Raw genomic sequence first — 27097 nt, forward strand, 5'->3', positions numbered from 1 at the left:
CAGGTGATCAGTCTGAGGCAGCGAATACCTTAGGGCCTGGGAGCAATTCTGCAATTCTGGCTGTGTCTACGAAGAGTCCCCTTCCAAGAGACCAGCACCTCCCTGACTCCCTGTGCCCCACTCACGCACGCACACGCAGCCAGAACTAAGCTGCCATCCCTGAGTGACGGGGCCCAGCCGCAGCCTGTCAGAGGCAGCGGAGTGAATGGGCTGCAGCATGAATGGGGGGCGGGGTGGGCAGCTGTCTGCAAACGGGCTGCGAGCCAGCCCTACAAGTGCTGGTGCATGGCATGGTCAAGGGCAAGGGGACTGGGGGTGAGCAGCTACCCCCGTGGAAAGCAAGCTGGTGATGGTGCCGGGGAGATGCACGGGTTGTGGATGACTGTCACACCGGTGTCCTGGAGCAGGGGGAGGGGGAGGGGGGGGCTGGGCACTCAGAGCTTCTTGCCACAGCCATTCTGAGCTCAGCCCGTCCTTCCTCCTGCTCCCTCTCCCCAGGTGGAGGTCCCTCCTCTCACCTTCCAAGGGGCGCAGTACAGTGAGCCTCTTGCGTGGGAGTGGGTCTTAAAGGCAGCGTGTGGCGGACACACAGTTAAACCTATGACTCTTGAACCCTGCTTAGAAAGGTACCCCAGTGGAGACCAGCCCATGGAGAAACCCAGCCCAGGCAGTGTTAACTCTGTGCTCCAACAGATCTCTGCCTTCTTGGTTGAATAGCAGATAAAGTAGTTGGTTTGCATTTCAGGGCTACATGTATGAAAAATTATACGTCTTCAAACACTTTAGAATCAGAGTGAGATGCGGGTCACACTTGAGAGGCATGTGGCACACACTTGAGAGCCAAGACCAGCTGAGGAAACAGCAGATTCACATCTCCTGCTGTGTGCTCACCCCTATTTAAACTGTTTGTTTCCCCTCTCTCTGCCCAGTGTTTAATCCATGTGCCTATGAAGTGGGCTCACTGCACAGCACTTTAGAGGTTACAGAATGCTTTCATGCCTGTTGATGTATTGGAAGCCCACAGGAATCCTGGGAAATAGACAGAGCAGGGATCATTAGTCCCATTCAGCAGATGAGGAAAATGAGCGCATTAAGAATAATTAACACACCCAGTTCTCTCCAGTGACTCTTATGTGTCGACCCCTCAGCCGCCAAACAAAGCAGCACAGAATTCTGGCTTGTCACTGCAGCAGGGTTTGATTAAACTTAAATGTGGGTTTGAGCCTGAAATAAACTGCAGGAGGCAATTGAAAAACGACCTTCCTCAGTGATTTTGGGAACAGAAACTGGCATGCAGAGTTGGCCTTGGAGATGACAGACTAAGGGGGAGGGCCGGGGATGGAGCCGGTATTCCTGGGAGGGTCTGTCCGCCAGAAGTCTCCAGGAAACTTTCAGGTCCAGGGCCCGAGCTCTGGCAAGCTGACCAGCCACTTCAGCTGCAGCCTATGAATTGGAAATAGGTTCTGATGGCACACACAGACCCAGCCACGTGCCTGTGCACCAGGAGGAGAGCAGGGCTGTGAGTGATGACAGCAGGCTGCTGGAAATTTCATCTATTGCTCATTTATACAATCACACAACATCAGAGCTGGCCTAGTCCCCACTTTCCCCAGTAGGCTCTGAGCAACCATAGATCCTCTGGATGCTAGTAGGTGTTGCAAAGGGAAAGAATTTACAGTTACAGTCTAGTAAAGTTGAGGGACACTAGGTTAAAGAGCATTAAGCAGGTGTCTTTAGCAACCCCCAGAGCCTTTAATACGCTAACACAGAACATGAATCTCCAAGAAGAGGCAGTTAGCAAATCTGCTTTGTTTACAGAGAGTCTCTGTAGGACTAATATTCTAAAAAGCAAATGTCAAGGAACCCTAATCTAGTCCATTTTCCTCTTTTTACTAAGGAGAAAGGTGGAAGCCCAGAGATGTACGGTGATCTGCCTGGGGCTGCACACTTCTTGGTGCCGAGCCAAGACTGGAGCCAGAATTTGACCTCTTTCCAGTGTTCCTCTCAATCCAGAGGATGATGAGAAGTCCAGTATAGGCCAGAGTCCAGGAAACTGTGGGACCCAGGAAAGAAAATGTCCCAGCTTTAGTCTTTAGGCACCTTTATAACCAAACAATTTATATATTGCCATGATTCTGTGTGTCCCAACCTGGAGACAGGGAGCACATTCTTATGTGCTTATAAGACAACTGATAACCTCCCTCCCAAGACCCACAGCCCTTTCTGAGTCATGCTCTCAAGGAATGGAGAACCCCAGATGTGGTCTTAGGGTGGGCTAATTCCTCTGGGGTCAGTAAAGGAGCCACACCTGGTCCTGCAGGAAGGCTCTGAGGCCTGCCCACCATGCCTCCAAATCATTCATGCCTCCTTGCTCAGAAGCCTCAAGTGAGAGCACTGGAGAAGGCTCTTCCCATAGGCAGGGTTGAGAGCCATTATCTGGAGTTGTAGGCTGCAGGGATGCTACTCGAAGATTCTCCCCTTCCATGTGTCCATCTCCTCTAGTTTACTCGTATCCAGCTTAGGAATCTACTGTGGGTTTGGGAAACATACATTGGATTGGACCGAATTGAATGCCTCTGGATTCAAACATGGTGCCCCCGAGATTCTGGGACATCTCATCAGGTGGGGTGACACTCTGAAGCAATTAGTCCTGCTGATTAATTTTTTAAAAGCACCTCAGAGCAGAGTCTTAAGTGTCTATGACTCAAGATAGTAAACTTTGGCTAAACAGGCCATGTGGACCAGGGCAGGCAGGAGTGAGTGTCCAGAGAGAGGGTCCTGGGAAGGGTGTGGTCATAACATGACTTGGTACCTACATAATATGGTGATGGCAATGAGGAGGGCCCTGAAGATACATGTCACGTGCCTTCGGGTTCTGCCTGGGGCTAGTGGCTGCCCCTGTGACCAGCTGGAGCCTGGGAAGGAGAGAAGGACAGCAACGCTCCGTGAAAGAAGCATGTGAAGCGTGCCTGCCTCCTGGGCTCACAGCCTGAGCATCTCTCCCCAGCAAGTCATAAACAGGCAGGCTGGATGCCACCCGCCTATTTCCAGAAGCTCAGAAAGCGCCCCACTCAGGGGTAGCGTCCACCTCAAGGCTGTGCAGCCTGCCCTTTAGGAATAACTTTTCCCGCTGTAGTCTCCTCCCCAGCTATGAAATTTTTTCCCAAGAGATCAGGCAGGCCATCTGTCATATGGAAGACCACACAACAGAGCAGCAACTAGGAGCCTGGTGTTGCCCTGTGGGGATTACTTTAGAACCAAGTGAGAGCAATACTGGAGTTTCAACCTTCTCGGAATTTTTCTTTTTCTCTGAAAGGGCCTCAGTTACAGAAGTCGAGAGAGGAGAGGGAGGATTTTCAGGGAAAGAAGCCAGGCTGCAGCAATAGAACACCCCCACCCCCCACCTCAGAGCCCACAGTTAGACCCCTAGCACACAGGGCACCGGGGCCCTGAGGTTTCTCCAAGGTCAAGGAGGGGTGGGAATGAAGTGGAGTTTCAGATCAGGGTCCCTGAGCTTTCCATGTGGCTCTGAAGATGGAACTAAATTGTTAGGGCTGAGTGTATGGGAGGAGGGGTGGGCGGGAAAGATGTTTTCTTATAGCCGAGCTTGGGCTAAGAATACTATGTTTTTAAGCTATTTAAGAGCAATGGGAAAGAAGGAACAGTGAGTACAGATCTGCTAATGAGGTGGTGATGCTTCCTGGAAAGTGGACCCATCATTCCGTGGGGGCTTCAGAAGCGGGAGTGATGCATGCCCCACTGATGGGCCTGTGCTGGAAAGAAGGCCCTTGATTGGCTCTTCTGTGGAGGGGAGAAACAGAGAGGGAGTCACTCAAACTAATCCTGTTGATAGGCTCCTTTTAAGGTCCAGCCCCTGGCCCTCATCCCCTACATTCTTCAAGACTTCTCAGTTGTCCTGTGTCTATATAGTAAGAAGCAATTGGTCCAAGCACAGCTCTGATAAGTGGAAGCTGCTAGATTTGGGGCTAAGAATCTGCAGAATAGTATCTGGCTAAAGATAGCCCTCTGTTCTAATATTTCATCTTCCCCAAAGCAATCTCTGCCAGTCAGGGTTCATTTGTCTCCACCTTGTAGACTGTGCCCTCGAAGTTCAAGATCAGCCCACCATTGCATGCCTGGCGAGTCCTCCTCTGGCCGGTGCCTGGGCCCTGAACTGCTGTGGTCCCTCTGGGCTGCCATCATGCCAAAAGGAACAAATCAACAAATGGGCCTGAAGATACAAGAGTACACCAGATCTACATTCAGCTGTACTGAATGCTGAAGAATGCTTAACATTTCCCACATGTGTTTTTCATAATAATAGCCACCAATTATTATATAGCCCGGTTGCACATTTACACACTAGACTAAAATGTACAAAGAAGATGTAGCTTCTTTATTTCCTATAAAATCTTCCCCATGAATTCCCACCCTACCAGGCAGCAAAAAGGGTACAAAGGGCAACTTTACATTTGAACTTGTCCATTATAGCATCTCAGGTTTAATAAAGAGTCTCATTTGACTGATCCAGTATCTTTCAGGAAAACACAGCCTTGAGATGGTCTTTTCTCCTCCTGTTCCATTTTCAAGGTAGCCTTTTATGTTATAAGGTACTTACTTGACCTGTTTGTGGCAGGGGAGAAGGGGGCCCCCTACTATCAGGGACCTCAGATCCCAGTTCTCTGAGAACTCACAGAGGCTGACTAGCGACCTCTGAGGTGCGCCTGGTCCCATCTTGCCCCTGGGGCATCAGGCCGACATCCTCCACTAAAGGCCTGACCCCAGACATTTGCTTCCACGTGAGAAGCCCTGATCGTAGCCGTCTCTTCTTCTAGACCCTGGTTGACAGGAGCCCTAGCAACCCTATAATCCCTCACCAGGGCCATGGGCAGAGGTGAGCTGGTAAACGTTTAACGTCTGGTTCTTGGGGGATGGGGTGAGGAGTGGAGGAGAAGCCCTGATGGTAGCATTTGCCTGTTCCCATGGTGTAAATACTCCCACTGTTGTCAATTCCAAGCTAACAACATGAGGCCACTGAGCATGGAGTTTGGTCAGCCGTGGGTCCAGCCCCCACAGGCCCTGAGGAACTTCTGGACTCCCTGCAGGTCATGTGACACTGACTCATTCACCTCCCCCATCTGGGCCTGTCCTGTGATGACTGTTAAATGTGTTGAAGTCAGAGTTCCTCCAAGGCTTAGGGTCTCCCACCAGGAGAGTCCTGGGGAGCCCATCCATCCATGTCACCGATCTCCCGCATTCCTAGATGGATGTTTACTACAAGAGGGTGAAAGCAAGATGTGTGTTTCTGACAACTACGCCATCTGTCTCCCCATCTCCTCCTCAGGATCCACTTGGGCCAAAATCGTCAGTCTTTCCACACCTCTTCCTCCTAGCAAGGACCATCCTTGTGTCACATTCTTCTTATTTCCAGGGTCTTAAGCCTCACAGTTGTCACTTAAAGGCAGAAAAGGTTTCCCCCTGTATCACAGAACCTATTTTATGATGTGAGTCCTCCCCTGACCTTCATCTAAATAAGACCCTTCCTGATTATCCCTCTAACAAGCTCGGGTTTTGTTCTTTTATGATCTACCCACACTTTGTCACTGTATACATGTTAGCTGACTTGTTCGCTTACTGACCCCTCCAGCCTCCTGGACCTAGGAAGGCAGAGCCATCACCTGTGCTCTTCACCTGACCGCCGGGTTATACACTAAGTACCATAAGCAATTTTACCTTGCAATGAAATGTAACAGGAACTCATTTGTCTAAAAACGTATTGAAAAACATTAATTAAGACACTAGAACTAGGTGTCAGGAGGCTAGAATGCAGTGTGATACAGTGAGGGATGCATAGCTTCTGTTCCTAGTCTTGACTAAGAAATCTAGACTGTAAACAATTAGCTCTATAACCTTGGCTAGATTATCTGATCTTCAGATAATCATTCTGAATCATCCTTATAAAAGATTTGAGATCTGCTCTATCTACCTCACTAGAAGCTAAGACCACTTTTCTGGTTCCCCATTTCTCATTACATCAATCAGGGTCCCAACAGGAAGCAGATGACATACATCGATCGACAAGGAGAGTTTACCGAAGGTATTATTTAGAGGGATACAGTCAGGGTACATACAGCCCCTGGCACATCATAGGTGTTGACTGTTGAATAAATATGGTATTGAGAGAACTCATACAAGCTCAGGACACAATTCAATTCAGATTTTAACGATTAACTGTTTTTCCAGCACTGTGCTAAATGTCATGGGAGTTGCAAAGGAAACACAATGCTCATTCATCTAATATTCATTCATTTAACCCGTAAGTTAAGAACAGTAATGACTGGAGGTGGCATCAGCGCTGTGATAATAGAAAGAAGAGCGGCTGACCCGGTAGTCTGAATAAATACCTGGGCGATCACTTGGTATCTTAAGAGACAGCCCAGATGCCTTCAAGGTGGATAGTCCCATGTTAATCATTCGTGTATGTCTTATTGCCCTTACGTACGTTTGTACAAAGCGGATTTTCCACTACTAGACTCTAAACTCCATGAGCATGGGGCAAGCACAATGGACATGCAGTAGACGGTCAATAAAATTTGTCATGGTAGTTTCAAAAGCAAGTGGAGAGAATAAGTCTTATTTTTGCCAATTACCCAGGTTTTGCTCCCAGTCTTTCCTTCCAATTGTGACATGCAGGATGTATTTTAGATTCTTTTTACAACTTGTTCTCATCCTATTGGAGGAATTATCTGATCAGACCCTTTCTTTCCTTCCTCAAACCAAGCATCCCCAGAAGCTTCAACTCTGGAGGCAATGGGTCGGAAGGAAGAAGATGACTGCAGTTCCTGGAAGAAACAGACCACCAACATCCGGAAAACGTTCATCTTCATGGAAGTGCTGGGATCGTGAGTCCTGGGGCTGAGGATAGGGTGGCTGGACTGCCTGCTGTGGGGAGTCGGAAAAGAGTCATCCTGGACCAGCAGAGAATGATAAACTGGGCTGAGGCTGCTGTAACACTATCTCAATAGCTCTCAGGGAATAGAGTAGGGGCTTCAGGGGGTAGATTAGGGAAAGGCACCTTGGGGTAATACAGAAAACAATCCAGCCCTTTCCCCAGGGTTCTGCCTCCTTACTCCCAGAGGCCCCCGCCCTGCTTCCAGATCTGTGACAACTTTTGAGTCCTGCCCTGGTTGCAGGAAAGAGGAGTTCTGGAGCATCTCTGGAGACGCAGTGACCCTAGAACCTTCCTGGGCGTCCTCACCCAGCTTCCTCATTTCCCCCCTGCAGCAAACAGGTCAAACCCACTGTCTGCTATAGACAGAAAAAGGAGCTTCTGAGGCTTGGAGCGTGGATGGGTTACACACACCTGAATCGGCTCCCACCACCACCATCCTCTCTGCTCCATATTTAAGTATCATGTTGGAAAAATAAAGTCACGCTGTAGCCAAACTCCTACCAGCCTCTGGGGTGTCTGTTCCTTCCCCCTTGACAATGATTACATGGCTGGTGGAGCAGAGACAGCTTGTCTGGAACTGACTCTCCACTTAGTCCTACCCCCTCCTCCGAGAGGTCACAGCCTCTGACGCAGGCTGGCACCCACTCCAGGCCACCGGTTCCCAGGGCCTCAGAACCCAAGCTGGTCAGCTAATTAGTCTGGGCTAATTGGGCCAGGGACATGAGGGGCCCTTAGTGGGCTGTCCACTCAAGCCAGCTTTCCCTTTAGCCAAATTGGCTAAGTTTAGCCCCCTCCGCCTGGCTAGGAGGCAGTGACCTCAGGCAGCGACAGCTGCCTACACTCTCACTGCAGCCGTAAAGGAGCCGGCTCGGCCCTGATAGGAGGCCTCTGAGCCCTCCCATCCCAGGCGAGGGTGACACTCCGCACGCAGGAGGATCTCAGTGGCCGCCCTGGTCATCAGAGCCTCCACCCTCCATGGAGGGCCATTGCCAAGACGGGGTTGGCTAGAGAGGGGGTTTTGGGCAGGAGAGGGAGACAACATTCATGAGTGAATCCAAAATGATTTGCTAAGCAGCCCAAAAATCCAGAGAAAGAGAGAGAAATAAGCCCAGGTTGACAAGAACGTATTCACCCTCTGCTCAGATTTGTGCTATAGGATTGTGAGAGGCAGCACATGCCACCCTTACAGAGTTCAGTGAGGTCTGCCAAGCAGCTTCTAAACCCAGGAGGACATCGGAGCCACCTGGGGAGCTTATGCCTCTAACTTTTAGCTGTGAAAATGTCTAAGTAAAGACAAGGTGAAATAATAGCACAGTGAACTCCGATATACCCACCACCTAAATTCCATAGTGGTTAACATTTTACTAATTTGTTTTACATACACACACACACACACACACACACACACACTCACACACACTGCATTGAACAATTTGTAAACAACTTGCGAACATCATGACACAACACCTCTGAGTCGCCTGTCAGCCCTGCCTAAGAATGAGGGCATTTTCTTCTATGTTCACAAATATCATTGTCACACTCAAGAAAATGAATAATTCTCTAAAATCATTTTAGTCTAGGGAATTTTGAGAAATACAGGTTCCTGGTCCCAGACTACTAAGCTGGAATTTAAGGGGCTAGGACCCAGTGGCCAGGCATCTATGTATATATTTTTTAAATTAATTATTTATTTATTTTTGGCTGTGTTGTGTCTTCGTTGCTGCGTGCGGGCTTTCTCTAGTTGAGGTGAGCAGGGGCTACTCTTCGTTGTGGTGCGCATGCTTCTTATTACAGTGGCTTCTCTTATTGTGGAGCACAGGCTCTAGGTGTGTGGGCTTCAGTAGTTGTGGCACATGGGCTCAGTAGTTGTGGCTTGCAGGCTTAGTTGCTCTGCGGCATATGGGATCTTCCTGGACCAGGGATCGAACCTGTGTCCCCTGCATTGGCAGGCGGATTCTTAACCACTGTGCCACCAGGGAAGTCCCAGGCATCTATATTTTAAGTGTTGCTGGTGACTCTAATGTACCCAGCCCAGCACTAATTTGAGGGAAGCAGGTGGACAAGACAGGGCAAGTCACAGCTGTTGCAGCAGCTAAGGCTGAACAAAAGCTAAGAAGAAGTCACCTCTGTGGTGCTCAGGATGGGGACAGGCAGCCCCAGGCTGCAGACTCCACAGAGTTCCCCAGGTGAGGTGCTCTCCACAGAGGGGGCAGCTAGACAGAGCTGATTCCCCTGCTCAGGAAGTGCCAGAATCCCATGACAAAGGCCCCTTTCCTCTAGTCCTCAGCTCCTCTGGAACAACCCACCAGGGAAAACAGGCTTTTGTGAAATCTGCCCAGATTCCACCCACAATTCCAGGGCCCTGGGCAGCTGTAGGGACACTGGGCAAAACTCGTCCATTACAGAGGGTACATCACCCAAGTCCCAGGCCTCCTCCGTTCACTGCCAAGGAAGAGATTTTTCTTCTTGGTTCCTCCCTTCCTCCTCCATCACCCAGGCTCCCAGCAAGAGCAGAGAGCTATTCAGAGCAGGAAACACAAATCAAGATCTATTGCAGCAAGCGCTTGCTCTTGGCTCTGAAGCCTCTGCCCATCTTGCCTTCTGACCCAAGCAACCTTGGCCACTCAAAACTAGCTCTCTGATCCCCAGCCTGACAGATGGCACAATTAAGTCTTCTAATCCCTCTCCCCCGCCCCTGCCACACACACACACACACACACACGCGCGTGTGCACACACCACACCTCCCACCCCCCCACCACACACACACACACACACACACACACACCACACCACACCTCCCACCTCCCCACACACACACACAATGCGTAAGTCAGCCTGAGCCAAAAGAGCAGTAATTACCACAACATTGCACAACCCTAGGAGAAACCACACACTGCAGGATCCCCCAGGAAGGTTTGATCTCATTTTACAAGTGGACCCAGAGTGGGTGTCAGCTTTGAAATCAGGGGACCATCCATGTGTGGTTCTAAAGATAAAGGTGAAAAGGGAGAAATCTGAAGGTGGACCCAAGAACATCACAGGTGGAAGGAACCTTTAAGGCCATGTGGTTCAACTCTCCTTTTACAATAAGGAAAGCGGGGTCTCAGGATGAGTAGAACACACAGATAATCCCAGTCCAAACGTCCTACCCATCCATCCACCCGTCCACCCATCCACCCAGCCATCCATCACACAAACACTGACTATTTTCCGTATGCTGCCAGGCACAGGACCTGGTGCCCATCCACATTTTCTTCCCTCATTCCCTGCCCCACACTCTAGCAAAAGAGGCTGGATTACCCGAGGCAACCCTGCCTCTCCCTGCTGTTTTGCACCTCTAGGCTTTTTCTCATGCTTCTTCCCCACCCCCACCTGAAACATCACTTCCAACTTGTTTTTTCCCTAGGCTAACTCTCATTGATCCCTTAAAACTGAGCTCAGTGTGTTCTTAAGTCAGAGGGCCACAAATGATGTGCTTCTCCGCCATCCCAAAGTGGTCAGTTTGGACACATTAGGGAAAAGCGCCCTTTTCTCTAGCTTGCTGTCCAGAGCAAAAATGTTCTTATAATTATTGTATGAAAAGGCACAGTGGCTCCAAGGTGATGGCATCTGCTGGAATTGTACAGTGTGTAACCCGCCCAACCATAGCAGAGGCCCTGTCTTAAGCGTCCATTTTCTGTGGTCTCATAATATTTCCCGCTGATCTGTGTCTCTCACACTAGATTCTAAGCTAGACCAAAACTAATCCCAGTGCCTAACACATAGAGGTTCTGTCAGCTCAACAAGCATTCATGTAATGCCTAATAACATTTTTCAAAGTGAATGTTAATTGCTCATTTGTCTGCGCTCTTCACTAATTTACAGGCTCCTTGAGAGCAGAAACACTTCCCTTTTTATCTCTAGTGTCTAAGATTCAGTAGGTGCTCAATAAATCTTGATTAGAGGGACGAGTGAATGAATGAATGAATGAAGAGAGCAAGCTCTGAAGGCTCTAATTAACTCAGTTCCAAGTGCAGCTGGGGGAAACAGGAAACACCAAGTATTTTCTAATGCAGATTCTGAATGTCCTTACACAAGCTTGATTGCTATTGGGGCTTCATGCTAGAATCCCCAGATGGCAGGGGAGAGGATGGCTCAGCTATTTCCTCACCTAAACTCTGTCACCTCTTGTTACGATCAGGTGTTCTCCCTACTGGTATTCAAATAATAATAGTACTAATAAGAATAATAGTATCTAGCACATGTAGTTTACTAGATCTCAGGAAAACTTTTATGCACTTATATCTATAACTCAGGTACTCTTCTAAACAACCCTATGAATCAGATACTATTGACATTCTCACTTTTCAGATGAAGAAACTGTGCATATGGAAGTTAAGTGACTTGTTACCCAAAAAGCTGAGGTTCTAACTTGAGCCATCAGGCTCCAGCATCACCTATTTGTTAACTGCTGTTATGGCCTTGTCTCCAGAGGACCCCCTTGAACCAAGAAGCCTGCAATTTGGAATCCTACCCTGTGTTCCCATTGGGTTCCATCCTTTCTGTCTTCAGACAGCCTGCCCAGAGCTGCTGAGTTCCGTTTTGTCTTCACAGATCCTACTGAGCGAGAGGATGTTCACCTCCCTTGCCACTAATCATTGGTTCAGGGCAATCATCACTATCTAAAACAGATACAAGAGTCTTTTTCTCTCACTGTCAGAGCCCTGTCTCCCAGTGCTACTTCCAACTGCCACACAGTGACCACACAGAACACCACGTTAGGAGAAGCCAAGTAAATTGACTCTGCAGTGTCCTCTCTTTTTTTTTTATTTAATAAAATTTTATTTTTCAAAATGTACAGTTGGTGGGACCTGTTCATGCATCTTCACCAGCAGCTGGGGTATCTCAACCCTTGGTATTTCTGGTGTAAATTACTTGAGCTCTATGCTTTGAAACCAGCTTTAAAATCCTTTACTAAGGAGCTCCTGAAGGGCTGCCCTGGCCAGGGAACCAGGAAGCTTCAGTCTCTCAGAGACCACAGCTGGGCTTATAAGATTCCAGTTGGGAACTTCTTTACAGAGTTTGTCATATGTCGCTTTGTCAGACAAGACTAGGTTATTGAGCTTGTCCCGAACTTTGCCTTTGGACCACTTCTTCTTTTTGGCCTTGCCCCCAGATTTGTTCACTGGGCCTCTGTCTTTCTTGGCCGACTTTCCAGCATCTTTCTTCTTCTTGTCGTCCTTGGGCAGCATAGTGAAGCCGGGAGAGCAAGTGCTATCACTGCCGCCTCGCTAAGATCAGCAGTGGCCTCTCTTTAATGGGTTTGCCAAGTGGAGAAATCTCCAGAGCTAAAGCAGTTTCTGGGAACCATTCCCAAATTATGGAACTAGGCAAGAGCAGCCGCCTAGACCCTGAGTCTGTAATAGAATCTTTTCTTTCCCACGTGATAGGTGAAAGAAAGAACACAAGGGCATGTCAGATGGGGTCTGCCATGGAAACGGCTCCTCGGGGTGCCCACGATGACAATGAAACGAATTACCAGTCACACCTTCTTTCATCTACCCATTTTGCCTCCAGCAATGCTCTCTACCAGCCAGTACTAATTTCTAACTCTTGGTGTCTTCTACTCAGAGGAGCTTTTTCAGAAGTTTTCCTGGTGAAGCAAAGGGTAACTGGGAAGCTCTTTGCCCTGAAGTGCATCAAAAAGTCGCCTGCCTTCCGGGACAGCAGCCTGGAGAATGAGATCGCTGTGTTGAAAAAGTGAGTGGATCCTAGGGTTGGTCGAGTGCAACCGTGGGATCACAACATTTCCTTCACAAATTACCTTCGAGAAGGACTGGGGCTGAATTTCCACACCCAAAGGTATTACTCCCTTTGATTGAGCTAATGGGTCAGTTTGATCCATCAGCTATATTAGCCAGACAGCTGTCTTGGCTGATTTTCTTTTTTTTTTTTTTTTTTTCAGCAAATTAACTAGTGATCAACTGATAGCAGAGTTGATTTGTGTACATAAACCACAGGGTAATTAGCTCAAAGGACCAAAAATCAATTGAGGGCCAACACCAGGAAGAATCAATAATTCAGGAAGCAGCACAAGATTTGGAAATGAGCCTCAGTTTCTTCCAAAGCAAATGCAGGTTCAGCACCCCAACTATCATGAGGGAGCTGTCACTAACAAATCATCAAATGTTTAGAGCGGGACTCATAAAACAAACCCTTGTGGAACCCCTATGGTGAGCCGAAAGTTTATTAGGCATCAAGACCCCAAGGATGAAACCAACAAAATTCCTTACCCTCAGGAGCTCGCATTTTGTGAACAGAGTCAAAGGTGCCCATAAGTAGCACCAGTCCCACTGGATGTGAGCCACACAGCAAAAGGCAGAGTTCAGAGGAGACAGAGATTCAGGTTGCCTATATGTGTGTTTTCACGAGTATGTGTTTTAGGTACATTTTCAAAGAAGACAGACCTTGACGGATGAGTAGAATTTTGTGGAGGCAGGAGGGACAGTACAGAAAGGGAAGTCCGGCTAAGAGTAGCATAAACTTTAACATAGAATCATGGATGGGCAAGGGATGTTAGGGGAGAGTTAGAATTGGAAGCCCCTGAACTGAGAGTGAGTACCATCAAGGGACAGGAGATGAAACTAAAATGGTCAAGTGGAATCTGATAATAAAGGGTCTTAGATGCCATGATAAAGAGCATTGACTTTATTCTGTGAGCAAAGAAAAGTCATCAAAGGATTTTAAGTCAAAAGTCCCATGATCAGATTTATATTTTAGAGCCATCCCTCTTAAGCATGGTGGTGGAGGATGGATTGGAGGATGCCAGCCTAGAGAACAGGAGACCAATTGCCAGACTTTCTCAACAATCGGGGCAAGGGATGAGGATGCAAGCAAAGTTAGTGGCAAGATCGTGTGGTGGCAAGAAGACTGGGTTCAAGAAATTTTTCAGAGAGAGAAGTGATTAGGTTTGGGGGTTGGCTGGTAGGAGTGTAAAAAAGAAAAGCATTAAAAAGATCCTGAGAAAGTAGGATCTCAAAGAGATATTTGTACACCCACGTTCATAGCAGCATTATTCGTAATAACTAAACCATGGAAGCAACTCAAGTGTCCATCAGTGGATGGACGGATAAGCAAAATGTGGATATACATGCAATGGAATATTGTTCAGTCTTAAAAAGGAAGGAGATTCTGCAGTATGTTTGCAACATGGATGAACCTTGGGGACATTATGCTAAATGAAATTAGCCAGTCAGAAAAAGATACATACTGTATGATCCCACTTATATGAGGTACTTAGAATAGTCAAAATCATAAAGACAGAAAGTAGACTGGTGGTTACCAGGGGCTGGGAGCAAGGAATAATGGGGAGTTATTGTTTAATGGGCATAGAGCTTCAGTTTCACAAGATGAAAACAGTTATGAGGATGGACAGAGGTGATTTTTGCACAACAACGTGAATGTATTTGATACCACTGAACTGTACACTTAAAAAATGGTTAAGATGGAAAAAAATTGTTTATCATGAAATATATCTAAGTGTAAATAAAATATATATGTATAATTTAAGAAAAAATAAATAAAAGACCCTGAGATTGAGCTGTTATGTGGACAGTCATATCATTGCTTGGGATAACAAATGAAAAGGGTGTGTAGGCTGAGAGGAAATAGAAATTGGTTACAATATATTGAATATAAATATCCACCTACCTCTACACATATTGAATAAATATCCACCTATCTCTACATAGAGGTAGGTGTCTGGTAGGATGTTAGAGATGTAGGTCTGGGCTTCAGGGAGATTAAGGTAGAGACTGTAAACTCATTGAGAGCAAGGACTAAGATGGTCTTTCTTATCATTGCATTGTATCACCAGTCCCTAACAGCATAAGTGCTCAATAAATATTTGTTCAGTGAGTAAATCATCGATAAATTAGTTAGCATCGTCAGATTATAAATGTAGTTGAATCCATCATGTAGCCACTGCATGGGGTCTGTATTTTTTTTTAATATCTTAAAGATGTTAGCTACTATTTATTATGTGTTTTCTATTTCCCTAGACACTGTACTAAGCATTTTACACGTCTTATCTCTTTTCATCCTGATATAATTCTATGGGAAAGATGTACTTTACAGACAAGGAAAGTGAGGCTTAGAAGATTTGAGTAAACCAGCCAAGGTTACCCAGCTAGTAAGTGCCTGAGTCAGACCTGAACTCAGGTCCAACTGACTCCAAGTCTAAGTTAACCCTTGTGCTGCACAGCCTTGAGTAAAACTTCTTAGAGACTTTTCTCCTGGATGGGCATGCATAGAGATGCTGCCTAGAAACCAACCCCATAGCTAATATGATTATTCTGCTTGCCTCAGCCTCTGAGTAATCCCAGACAAAGGTAATCTAGGGCAGGGTTTCTTGACCTCAGTGCTATTGACATTTTTTTAATAATATCTTTATTGGAGTATAATTGCTTTTCTATGTTGTGTTAGTTTCCTCTGTACAACAAAGTGAATCAGCTATATGTATACATATATCCCCATATCCCCTCCCTCTTGCGTCTCCCTCCCACCCTTCCTCTCCCACCCCTCCAGGTGATCACAAAACACTGAGCTGATCTTCTTGTGCTATGCAGCAGCTTCCCACTAGCCATCCATTTTACATTTGGTAGTGTATATATGTCAGTGCTACTCTCTTACTTTGCTCGACATGTTAAACCAGCTTATCTCTGTTGTGTTGAGGGCTCTCCTGAGCATTGTAGGATGTTTAGCAACATTCCTGTCTCTACCCACTAAACGCCAGGAGCACTTCCCCCCTCCCCAATCGTGACAGTCAAAAATGTCACTAGATATTGTCAAAGATCCCCTCAGGGACAAAAGAGCCCCTGCTTAAGAATCACTGATCTAAGGCATCCCACTGAACTGACCCTCAAAATGAGCATCTGTCTTACTTCTCACAATATCCTGGAACAATAATTTTGCAGCACTTCCTCCGTGGTTACCCATGAGGAGGCTTAGCTAACCAAAATCCCACCCATTGAGGGATCACACTTCACGTGATGTTTCTGAAGGAGACCTGGATACCCATTTTGTAGAATAACCTAGTGATCGATGCTCCCCTAGCCTCCCTCAGTTCTTTTAACTTTCTCTTTTGGTAAAGTTTAAAGAGATTCCTGGAGTAACAATGAAGTATTTGTTCCCTGAAGGCACGAGGATCAATTACCTATCCAAAAATATGAACTGAACACCATTCTGGGAATCTTTTCTCTGGAATTTCTTTGTGACTGCCTACTTATTAGGAAGGCTTCACAAGGACCCTATCTTCCTAAACATTGTCAGCAATAGTCTCTGAAAGAAATAAAAGTCCAGCTGGGCTAGATCTGCATTCTTTGTCTGGACAACCTGAACCATATACCTTTCTCCATTACCCTTACTCTTCCTCAGGATCAAGCATGAAAACATCGTGACCTTGGAGGACATCTATGAGAGCACCACTCACTACTACCTGGTCATGCAGCTGTAAGTAGAAGGTGACCTTCTTCTCCACACATGTCTTGCGGGGCCTTAGAGGACTAGAAGAGGTTGGTCGGTGATGAGGGAAGGATGGTGATTAAAAGACAAATCAAGAATTAGTGCAAGAGACCCTGAAATGCCAAGAGTTCCTTCTGGTCATGGATGTGTTCTGAGTGGGCCGAGGGGTAAAACTAGGGCTGATGATTGAGTTGGTATGTACCAATGTAACCTTACCACTCGTTAAAATATTTCCTACTGGTCAGCAAATAGCTGTGGCCCTAACCTGTCCATCTTACCCTGCTTCCCTATACCCCAAACTTTCTGGACCTCACCACAACCCTACAATTGAAGGGGTAATGCCTGACATAGCAGGAGGCCTCCAGAACCCTTCTCTGGCACCATAGCTTGAGTCCATTTTGACCAGTCAGTCTATGTCCTCTTAACCGGGCATTAAATATTTCAACATCCTCCAGGGTAAAATTACCATGGGAGTAGAAGCCACAGGTAGAGAGATATCAATTCAATAGAAAGAATGACTTTCTCAAAAGAGAGGCACCCAATGTTAACAATAAGCTGATATTGTGTGTGTACCCATGTGTAGGACAGAAATGGTACCCCATTAGAAAGGTGTCCATGTCACTGTCATATCCAAATAAGAGCGATGCCTGAGAGTGACTGCTATAGGGCTGGCCAGTGCTCCTGAGGGCTCAGCCTTAAGCTCAGAGATGCTTCTGTGTATAAAGTACACACACACACTCACACTCACACACACATCACCTGGCAATCTCAGCACAGCTGGATGCAATGTTTTTGACTGATAGGCTGATTCCTCAGAAATTTTAATGAGCTAACGCAGGCTATTAACTCCTGGGCTCACCTGAGGCCCAGTGAATAGTGGTAGCAAGCAGTCAAGGGAGTGAGCTTGGAGGGGCCTAGAGCAGCACTAACAAGTAAGCAGGGACCATGTGTCACCTTGATGAGGCCAAGTCAACAGAATTAGCACACAGTCATCCAGGTAGGAAGGTGGGCAGGTTTAGATGTCACCAAAGTATGTCAAGCCTCCTAGAGCACCAGCTCCAGGACCCAGGCCAGTCTGAGTCAGGAATTCATACCTGTGTACAAAGAGTATCTTTCTCAACTCTAGCTCCCATAGCAGAGCCCAGAGTTTCAGGACAGAAACAAAAGGAGTAGGATGGTGTGCATTTTGATTAGAGAAATTCTACTTCCTTATTGCTGCATGGTGCTGTCACGTGTGCATATTCACAACCAGTGTCACTTGCAGAAACTACAGGGAATCAGGTTGCATCATAATATATAGAAATAGTAAGAAAGTGACAAAAAATAAAACAGTCTGTCTTAGGAGGGAGTGAGTTCTCTGCCACTGATGTGTTCCAGTACTGTCTAGAAAACTTGGCAAAAATAGTGGAGAGAACATTCAAGACATGGGGGTTGGACCTGACCTTAAAGCTCCCCTGAATCCTCAGATACCATACCATGTGAGCCTAAAAACACTATTACTATTAGAGTCACTATATGACTCTACCTCATAATTTCAGCTTTAGGTAGCTCAACTTTCCAAAATGAGGAAAGAAATCCTGGCATAAGGCCAGTTAGCCTCATCTGCACTTCCTTCTTTTTCCTACTTTGTCTGATTTTAGCTTCACCTCTCCCTTGCATCATGGCTTCCTGTGTCCTAGGCCAGGAAAGAAGACAGCTAAGAAATGTGTCCACAGGAAGCAATTATTGGCTTCCTTTTTTTTTTTTTTTTTGACGTATAGTTGATTTACAATGTTGTGTTAGTTGATTATTGGCTTCTTGCAAAACCCTAACCAGAGGCATTTTGCATTTTAAAAAAAGTTCCCAGGGAGAGGTCAATGGTTGGCCCAAATAAATGACTCCCTAGTGACATCATTCCAGGTACCCAAAGAATGTGTTCTGAGGTTGGAGTAGTTCTCCCTGCACCCCTTGAATCACAGTCTGTGGGCACTTGCCTGTTCCACCACAGCTGTGTCCCCAGGGCTACAGAACAAATGAATTCGTGTCCCTTTGACCTGAAATAAGTACTGGATTCCTGCACTTGCCCCTGTGCCCACAGTGTTTCTGGTGGGGAGCTCTTTGACCGGATTCTGGAAAGGGGTGTCTACACAGAGAAGGATGCCAGCCTGGTGATCCAGCAGGTGTTGTCAGCAGTGAAATACCTCCACGAGAATGGCATCGTCCACAGAGACTTAAAGGTGCCAAGGCGGGGCCCTCAGTGGGAAACAGGGAATGACCCTTTAGGAAGCTGCATGAGTCATGGGAAGTCTAAGCTCTGTAAAATGAGAGGGTTAGACTAGTTCATCCCTCAGATTTTAAAACAAATCTTGGGTGACTGAACAATCATTGTTCATTTGCACCTCAGCCTTTTCCTGAACTTTTCACGAAGCCTCACCCTACTAGGATACCAAAATAATCCACACATTTCTTGAATTTAGCCACAGTCAAATTTAATAAACACTTATTGAAAGTCAACATTGCAACAGACACCTACCAGACTTTAGAGAGATCAGAGAAAATAAACTAAGGGTTGGTTTCCTCAACAAGCAAAACAGTCTTAGGGTAGTTAGGGATGAGGAGAGGAAAGGGTTAGTACATTAATAGTTATAAAACTAAGCAAAGTCAGGGCCAAAACCAAAACTCAAGGTGCTGGGTTAGAGGGGTTGAAGTTCCAGTAGGAAGAAGGAAGGAAGAATGGAGGGAGATTAGTCTGGCTTTGAAGTCAGGAGCACAGGATGCAGCTCCCTAAGAAATTATATATCGGGGGAAGGAAAGTGATGCTTGTTTCAAGTGATTATATCCTGCATTACATGATATTTCTCTTCTCCCATAGCCTGAAAACCTGCTGTACCTCACCCCTGAGGAGAATTCTAAGATCATGATCACAGACTTTGGTCTCTCTAAGATGGAGCAGAATGGTGTCATGTCCACTGCCTGTGGGACCCCAGGCTACGTGGGTGAGTCTAGGAACAGAAGGGAGGTTGACCAGTTGACTACATTCCACCACATGGACATTATTCATGAAGAAGGATTGTTGTAAGGAGACAGGGTTCAATTTCAGGGGTGATCCTGGTAGTACAGTCACTTATGAGGTTTAGGGCCAGCCAATCCATCTGGAACTACCCCTCCTGATCACAAATCCTACATCTTCAAAGACATCCTACCCCTGAGCCTTCCCACTCCTCCTGTCTATACTTTTGCTCTCACTTTTGCAGATAGACTTCCTGCCTTTATCTAGGCCAGGCACAGAAAAAGGATCACAAACCCAGAGATCAGTAAATTGCTGAGAGGTTGGCCACTAGACCTCCTTCTACTTTCTCCTAGTCTGGAGAAGACCTCAACCCCCCAACTGATGGTATCCTGGAGGCACAGTGTTGTGTTTGAATCTGAGGGACTCAAATATGGGTCCCAAAATATACCCAAGAAAATACCCTAGGAAACTGTCAGAAGTGGGGCCTCCTGCCTAACAGCCCTGTAGGCTCCCAGGGCCCCCCAAAAGGTGAGAGCAGTCAGGGTACCAGGAGAGAGCATTCATGGGATCTAGGAAGGAGAAAGCCAAAACTCAGAGCATCCACTACTGCCCCTTCCCTCTTAGCCACTCACCACCTGGTTGGGGCTGGGAGTGGGAAGCAGAACCCTGACTCAACAGAGGGAATCTTCTCTCTCCGCAAAAGAGAGATTGGTCACTTACCAGCACGTACTGAGTCCATTGGATACAAATCCCTGGTATCTGGGATAAATGCAGACGGCAGCTCACTACTGCCCTAGAGCTCCCAATCAGAGGAAGACATGGCCCATTCCCTCACGGAGCTCTTGATCTGATGAGGTAGACTAAGCCCTGCCCTCAGAAGGTAACAGTGACTGATGGGACAGTTATTACTCAATGGAAGTCCTCAATTAATGGAACTTCTGCTTTCAGGGAGATCCCAATCTAGTGGGAGAGACAGCCTTCACCTTGCAGATTTCCCTGTCTGAAAGGAGGCACAAGGTCCCTGTACTGGGGGTCCCCCATCTGAGTGGGGAGATATAAGCCCTGCCTCCAGAGAGTACTCAGTCTAATGGGGAAAACATAGCCCTGGAGATCCCCAGTCTGATGGGGGAGTCATAGGCACTGTCATGGGAACTTTCAGTCTGATGGAGGAAGATTTAGTCTGCTGGGAAAGACACAGTCCCTGCCCCTAGGGGAATTTTCAGTCTTAAAAAACAACACTATCCCAGGCGCTACCCTAGTACTCTTCGCTAAGCTGCTTCCTGACATTTGTCCCTCACTCCTCAGCCTTTTCTCTTACCCCTGCTCAGCTTTGACTCTGCCTTTGGTTTGCTGCAGCTCCGGAAGTGTTGGCCCAGAAACCCTACAGCAAGGCTGTGGATTGCTGGTCCATTGGCGTCATCACTTACATACTGTGAGTAGAAGCTGGCATTGGCTCAGTTCCTGAGGAACCTCAGAGCCTGCTCACCCTTTCTTCTCTCCTCCCTATCTCAGCTCCTTGAACAGCATCCACCTCCAAAGCACGTGCATGTACACATGCATGCACACACGCGCACACACACACACACACACACACTTATGCACACAGCTCCAAAGGCTCTTGTCCTGATCTCCACCAGGTTATAAAAACAGAGCTCAGTGTGAACCCACTGTTCAGCCACGTGGCACTCCCTCTTTAAGCACCCCACCCCCATTTACTGTATATAAATGTATTGAGTCCCACTCTGTGGAATGAGCAATAAAAGAGGGAGAAGCCAAGCTAAGCTTAGAAGCCAAGTGGGCAAAATGTTCACATCTCAGATTTCTCTCCTGGCAACGTCAGCCCAAGGCAAAATGATGGCCTGGATGAACCCGACCCTTGTCACCGCTCCTCTCCACACATTCTCAGGCTCTCCCTTCCAAACCCGCTCACCGCCTCTTCCCCAGCATCCCTTCTCACCTATAGCAAACTTTGCTCTTAGGAAAATAACCTGCGATTAGTCATTTACACCTTAGTGTGGATGCATTTCTCTATTTCCTCAGCTTATGTTGAATAATGCTTCTCTTCATTCACCTACTCAACAAATATTCATTGACTGTCTGCTGTGCCAATCAGTGGTTTAGGTACTGAAGAATGACGAACAAAGGAGCCTAAAACATCCCTCACGAAACTTACATTCAAGTGGACATTTCTACCATCCTTCTTAAAAATATTTTATATATCATCTGAGAGTCAGGGGAAGTATGTGGAGAGGTGGTGAGGGTTTGGGGGATATAATGTACAAAGAGGCCTTTCAGGGTGGCCTGTTCCAAGCTTTGACTCCTGCATAAACACTTGATAGAACCTGCATCTTTCCTGAATCAGAGGCAGACCCATGTCCTGGTCACATTGCTGGTGGGGACCTTTATGTTGCCTGCCTGTGTATATAGTGGGAGGCTGGACAGAGGGGAGGGGTTGGCCCAGGGAGGATGGGGTCATTCAGCAACATGTACCTTCCTATTCCACTGCAGGCTGTGTGGGTATCCCCCCTTCTATGAAGACACTGAGTCTAAGCTTTTTGAGAAAATCAAGGAGGGCTACTATGAGTTTGAGTCTCCGTTCTGGGATGACATTTCTGAGTCAGGTAAGACCAGCCAGTGTGAAGGACAAAATAACAGGCTCAAGGCAGAGGCTGCCAAGAGACAAGAGCTTAACAAAGGATGACAGTCCTGGCTCTTGACAGTCCCTGGGGAATCTAACAGAACAGCCTCCAAGGAAAGTGGAGAAATCTTCATCTGGGTCAAAGGCCAAGGAAGTGATTCGCATCTCAGGTTCATGCTTTTGTTCTCCTGGAGGCAGAACCGCAGTATGTCTGGTAAAAGCAGGGGAGGTGGCTCAGATGAGGGGCCAGGAGGGCAGAGCCAGGCACAGGGGAGTGTTCCAGGCAGGAATGGCAAAACCAAGGCCAAGTTTTGCCTTTCACATATCAAGATCAGGAGTCTGCAATGTCTGTGTATGGGAAGGTTATCAGTATTTGTTGTTGGGTCCATTAAGTGGGGATCAGAGCTGGAATAAGCTAGCATTCACACGTGTGCCCATGTGCGGTGCTGGCACCTGACTGGTGCAAATGTGCACCCACATGGCATCAGGCACGTTGGTGCCTCGTGCCCAGAGATGTATCTACAGTGTTGGGTGGGTGACACGGCTGCATAGAGCCTTTCTGGTGGTTTGTGGTGGGTTGTTGTCAGGTGGTTTGGTTTTTTCTCTCTTTCAAGACTCTTAAAATTGCCTCTTTGGAAGATGAGCTAAAGGTGCTTTCAGTGCCACCCACCAGCCTGGAAGTGAATTTCCATCAGTCATGAAATCTGGTCCTTATCTGTTGTATCTTTGATTGCTCCCCCTAGCCAAGGATTTTATTTGCCACTTGCTGGAGAAGGACCCGAATGAGCGGTACACCTGTGAGAAGGCCTTGAGGCACCCCTGGTGAGTGAGGAATGGGGTATGGGCTCTAGACCCTCACCTGTCGGTCCGCAAACACCATGCTGACTCACTCATTCACAGCGTGTTTCCCTGGAGTCTGCTTGCCCTAGCTGTTTACTGTGTGACATCCAAAGGGCACAGACCAGACCCAGCTAGAGAAGAAAATATCATTTAATTAAGTGGATTCTGACCCAATGGTGGCAGCTGGGTCATCTAGTCAAGTTCAGGAGGCAGATGCAACTAGACCGGTAACTTTGCCCTGTCCTTAAGAGCATCATTTTACTCTGGGGTCAAAGTCTGTTCCATGCAAGGTGCTTTGAGAACAATCACAAAGCAACCAATTGGTAAAGCAGGTAAATAAAGTCTTGAAACTCTTCTTTTTTCATGCTACACCCCTGCTGGAAAATTTACAAGCTCCCCAATTCCCACCACAGCAAATCTCGGTTTTCCCTAATCTGGCCTGACCCATTACCTCCAACTTCATTTCTCAGGATTCCCAGCGTACCTTCTGTATTCCAGAAAGGCCTAATAGCTATATTTCTCTCCCTGCCCTCCCCCGCCTTCTAAACCAAGTTTTTCCCAAATTATACCTTGGGTCGTACCATTCTCACCACATCGAATACCCTGCATTGGATGTAGCATTCTTCAGGATCCAGAGCAGTTTTTGTCCTTCTCTAAAGCCCTGCCTCCTGCAATCTGGACAGACCTCCCCATCTTTCCTTATCCATTACACAGCTCACCATGAATTACTCTAGTTCATGGAATGAAACAAGGCTTCAAACCTACACTGTAAGCCCCTAGCGATCAGGGCCACGTCTGTTACTTCTCTGGGTCCCTTAGTACCTAGAAAGTACTGTGTACGTGGCAAGTGTCTGAGGGACACTTAGAGATGGATGAATAACAGGCTGAGGGGACAAGAAAAGGGCAGCCTGTATTGGGTGGCCTTACTGAGGAAAGTTTGCAGGAGAAGGTGGGTTCTGAGCAAAGTTTTGAGCCAAAGGATGGTGACAGCCCAAAAGCCCTCTGACATGGGGTGGGGGGATAGGGTCAGTAAACTTTTTTTCTGTAAAGTGCCAGATAGTAAATATTTTAGGCTTTGCTGGCCATATCGTCTCCATGGCAACTACTCAATCCTCCCATTGCAGCTCGGAAGCAGCATAGCCCATAGCTGAATGAATGGGCACGTCTGTGTCCCAGCAAGATCTTATTTACAAAAGCAGGCAATGAGTAGATTTGGCCCACAGGCTATAGGTTGCCCACCCAGCTCTAAAGCAAGTTTCTAAAGCATAGGCCCCCTATGACCTGCCTGGCGGAAAGAGGAGCCCTGGCTCCAGCCCTTTCCTTGCTCCGGCTGCCCTTGTCCTGAGGCAGTCCACTCAGTTTACCCTATGCCCAGCCCCCTGCCCAACCCCTGGCTGAGTCCCTGTAACCACCACTAACCAGGGGTCCCCTCCACGTCCACAGGATTAACGGAAACACAGCCCTCCACCGGGACATCTACCCGTCAGTCAGCCTCCAGATCCAGAAGAACTTTGCCAAGAGCAAGTGGAGGGTGAGTTGTCCTCTCCTGGAGGTGGGCAGGCTGTCTAGGCCCTGGAGGCTGGGCTGGGGCAGCTGGGGTAGGGGCTTTCCTTGGGGTCTCCCAGCAGACCCTGGAGTTCCCTGAACCCTCTCTGAAATGAGAAGTGCACACGTCGGTTTCAAGAGGTTGCAGGGCAAAGGGAAAGCTTAAGCCTCACGGCCCTCTGAGGATGGAGACGGCCAGAGACTGGTCTCCTATCTCCTCAGCAAGCCTTCAACGCAGCAGCCGTGGTCCACCACATGAGGAAGCTGCACATGAACCTGCACAGCCCAGGTGTCCGCCCGGAGGTGGAGCACAGGCCGCCCATCACTCAAGCCTCTGAAGCATCAAGACCCAGCTCCCCTGAGATCACCATCACCGAGGCACCCGCCCTGGACCAGAGTGTGGCCCTCCCTGCCCTGACCCGGCTGCCCTGCCAACATGGCCCCCTGCCCACTGCCCCTGGGGGCAGGTCCCTCAACTGCCTGATCCACGGCTCCCTCCGCATCAGCAGCAGCCTCGTGCCCATGCAGCAGGGGCCCCTGGCCGTCGGGCCCTGCGGCTGCTGTTCCAGCTGCCTGAGCGTCGGGACCAAAGGGAAGTCCTCCTACTGCTCTGAGCCCACGCTCCTCAAAAGGGCCAACAGAAAACAGTACGTATTTTCAGCCAAAGCCCAAGGCCTAGCCCTGCTCAGCCTGGGTCTGAAAGAACTCAGGCAATGGAGCTGAAAGAAACTGACCAGAGAGCCTCTCCCATTTGGGGGCAGCTCTGTAGGGTAGAAGAGCTCTGGATGCGGGGGGAGGAGGGGGTCAAGGGAGACGCCTCCAGTCCTGTCCCCACCCCTCACCAGCTGCGCGGCCACTGTCATTTCAATCCATATCTCTGTTTCTAGTTTGCTCATCTGTAAAATGGGTTGATTGGATCATACCTGCTCAGCCTGCCCCACAGAGGTACTGTCAAAGTTTAGTGAGGCAACAGGGATTATAAATGCCTGCAGAAAGCTGGGTAGGTGTGAGTGGTGGGCGATAGATCCCTTGAGTTTCCAGGGCCTCTGTGTATTGGGGGGACATTGGGGGCTTGGTTATCTCATTCATCTTTTCTATAAAGGCTCCTACTTTCTGAAGCTCATAAAGGGAGTGCTGAGCAGCAGCCACAGGCACAGAGAATTATCCCGGCTCTCCTTCCTCCTCAAATACTCTATAGCCTGCTACTCCACTTCCTTTCCAGGAACTTCAAATCGGAGGTCATGGTGCCAGTTAAAGCCAGCGGCAGCTCCCACTGCCGGGTGGGGCAGACGGGAGTCTGTCTCATTATGTGATCCCTGGGGCCTGTGTCTGTGTCACTACAATTTTCAGGTGAGGGAACTAGAGGGAGGAGGGCCAGGGCCGTGGGTTCAGGGGGAAATCGCAGTCACAGAGTCTCAGTGATGGGGTCCGAGGGGTACCAGAGGTGACAGCACCCCCCCAACCCTGAACCCCCTTCTTCTGCAGGAGAGATAGCTATTCACCTCTTCTCTGCCTTTCCAAACCTGGAGTCTACGCTGCAGTGGGAAGAAGGGAGAGCCAGCCGAGCAAGGTCTGATCAGAAGCAGCAGGCAGCTGCCACCTGGGGCAGACCCTCCCAGAAGGCCCAGGAGTGAGTCTCCAAGCGTGGAGGCCTCACCGAAGCTGTGGGCGGGAGGAGCGGCATCCGAGGCTTCCAGGTCTCCCTGGCCTGCCCGCTCCATGCCCCCAGCCCTACGTGCCGTGGCTCTGCACAGTGTCCGTAGATAGCCGTCACCCAGGTCTGTGTCGTTTGTCGTGAAAAGCTTAATGGGCTGGCCAAGCTGCGTCACCATCTCCGAGCAAAGCCATATGGAGCATCTACCCAGACTCCCCGCTCAGCACACACGCTGGATCTTGCCTCTCCAGCCTCCGTCCTCATAGCCAGAACGGGCTCGTTAATGGAGTGGCCTGCGCATCTGCATGAATGACAGGCAGCTTCGTGGTCTGCTTGTGAGCTCTCCAAGTTCAAATCCTAACTCCGAGATTAGCTCCAAACCCGGCCAGCCTACGCCCAGCACTCTTCTGATCACCTCCCTCCCTGCCCCCGTTCGAAAGCAGGACCACACCCTCCAAGATGAAAAAGAAAGAAACCCGAGGCAAGGTACCCTAAGGAATTATTATCCTGGCCGGATGCCCTCTACACACACACTCAGTTAAGTAAAAATTGGAAGTTGACTGTTCGTTCAGCCAGTAATTCAAATCCAGGTCTGCTCCCCTTTCCCTCCCTGAAAAATCAGGCACATTGTTCTTCTCCCTTCCCAGTTTTCTTGTCTCCCGCTCCCTCCAGCTTCATGCTCTGTGTTGTGCTGAATAAAATGAACATATTTTTTTCTATGAGGCTTCCTTTGGTTCTTCTCTAAGTCAGAAGCAGCTCAGGGGCTTCTGGGCCTTCTGGAGTGGAAAATGCACGGAGAGCTTGAGGTCAGGTAGGACCTAGCGACGGTAGGAGTGGTCGGGGGACACACAGTGGGCCAGGCACCTGGTGACATGAGCTACACGCATCAACTCATTTCCTTCTCAGAACAACTCCTTGGGGGAGGTGCCACCGGAACCCAGACAGCCCAGCCCGAGCAGCCATCCTCCTAATGCCT

At 48.2% G+C, this 27097-nt stretch overlaps 1 protein-coding gene and 1 pseudogene across 4 annotated transcripts in view; one reads left to right on the forward strand and one right to left on the reverse strand.

Moving 5' to 3' along the window:
- The window catches only part of CAMK1G (calcium/calmodulin dependent protein kinase IG), a gene marked incomplete at its 5' end in the record, with an annotated part of 29905 nt that extends 3065 nt beyond the window's left edge, over positions 1–26840 (forward strand). Inside the window, 12 exons of one of the 3 annotated variants that reach the window (XM_082468841.1) lie at positions 6782–6902; positions 12565–12693; positions 16369–16443; positions 18533–18671; positions 19307–19430; positions 20801–20876; positions 21953–22065; positions 22826–22904; positions 24366–24453; positions 24690–25114; positions 25690–25817; positions 25953–26840. In XM_082468841.1, coding sequence (XP_082324967.1) covers positions 6811–6902; positions 12565–12693; positions 16369–16443; positions 18533–18671; positions 19307–19430; positions 20801–20876; positions 21953–22065; positions 22826–22904; positions 24366–24453; positions 24690–25114; positions 25690–25780 — 1431 coding nt within the window. In that variant the 3' untranslated portion in view covers positions 25781–25817; positions 25953–26840. Of the gene's footprint in view, positions 1–3805; positions 6903–12250; positions 12694–16368; positions 16444–18532; positions 18672–19306; positions 19431–20800; positions 20877–21952; positions 22066–22825; positions 22905–24365; positions 24454–24689; positions 25115–25689; positions 25818–25952 lie in introns of those variants that run through there. The other 2 variants (XM_082468842.1, XM_082468840.1) reach the window with 2 other exon arrangements.
- On the reverse strand, positions 11752–12217 carry LOC309664040 (small ribosomal subunit protein eS25 pseudogene; annotated as a pseudogene). The gene has a single exon. The product of its transcript is annotated as a small ribosomal subunit protein eS25 pseudogene (transcript).
- Positions 26841–27097: the final 257 nt, after the last annotated feature.

This window comes from Balaenoptera physalus (genome assembly GCF_965194825.1).
Source record: "Balaenoptera physalus genome assembly, chromosome: 1".
Classification (NCBI taxonomy): Eukaryota; Metazoa; Chordata; class Mammalia; order Artiodactyla; family Balaenopteridae; genus Balaenoptera; species Balaenoptera physalus.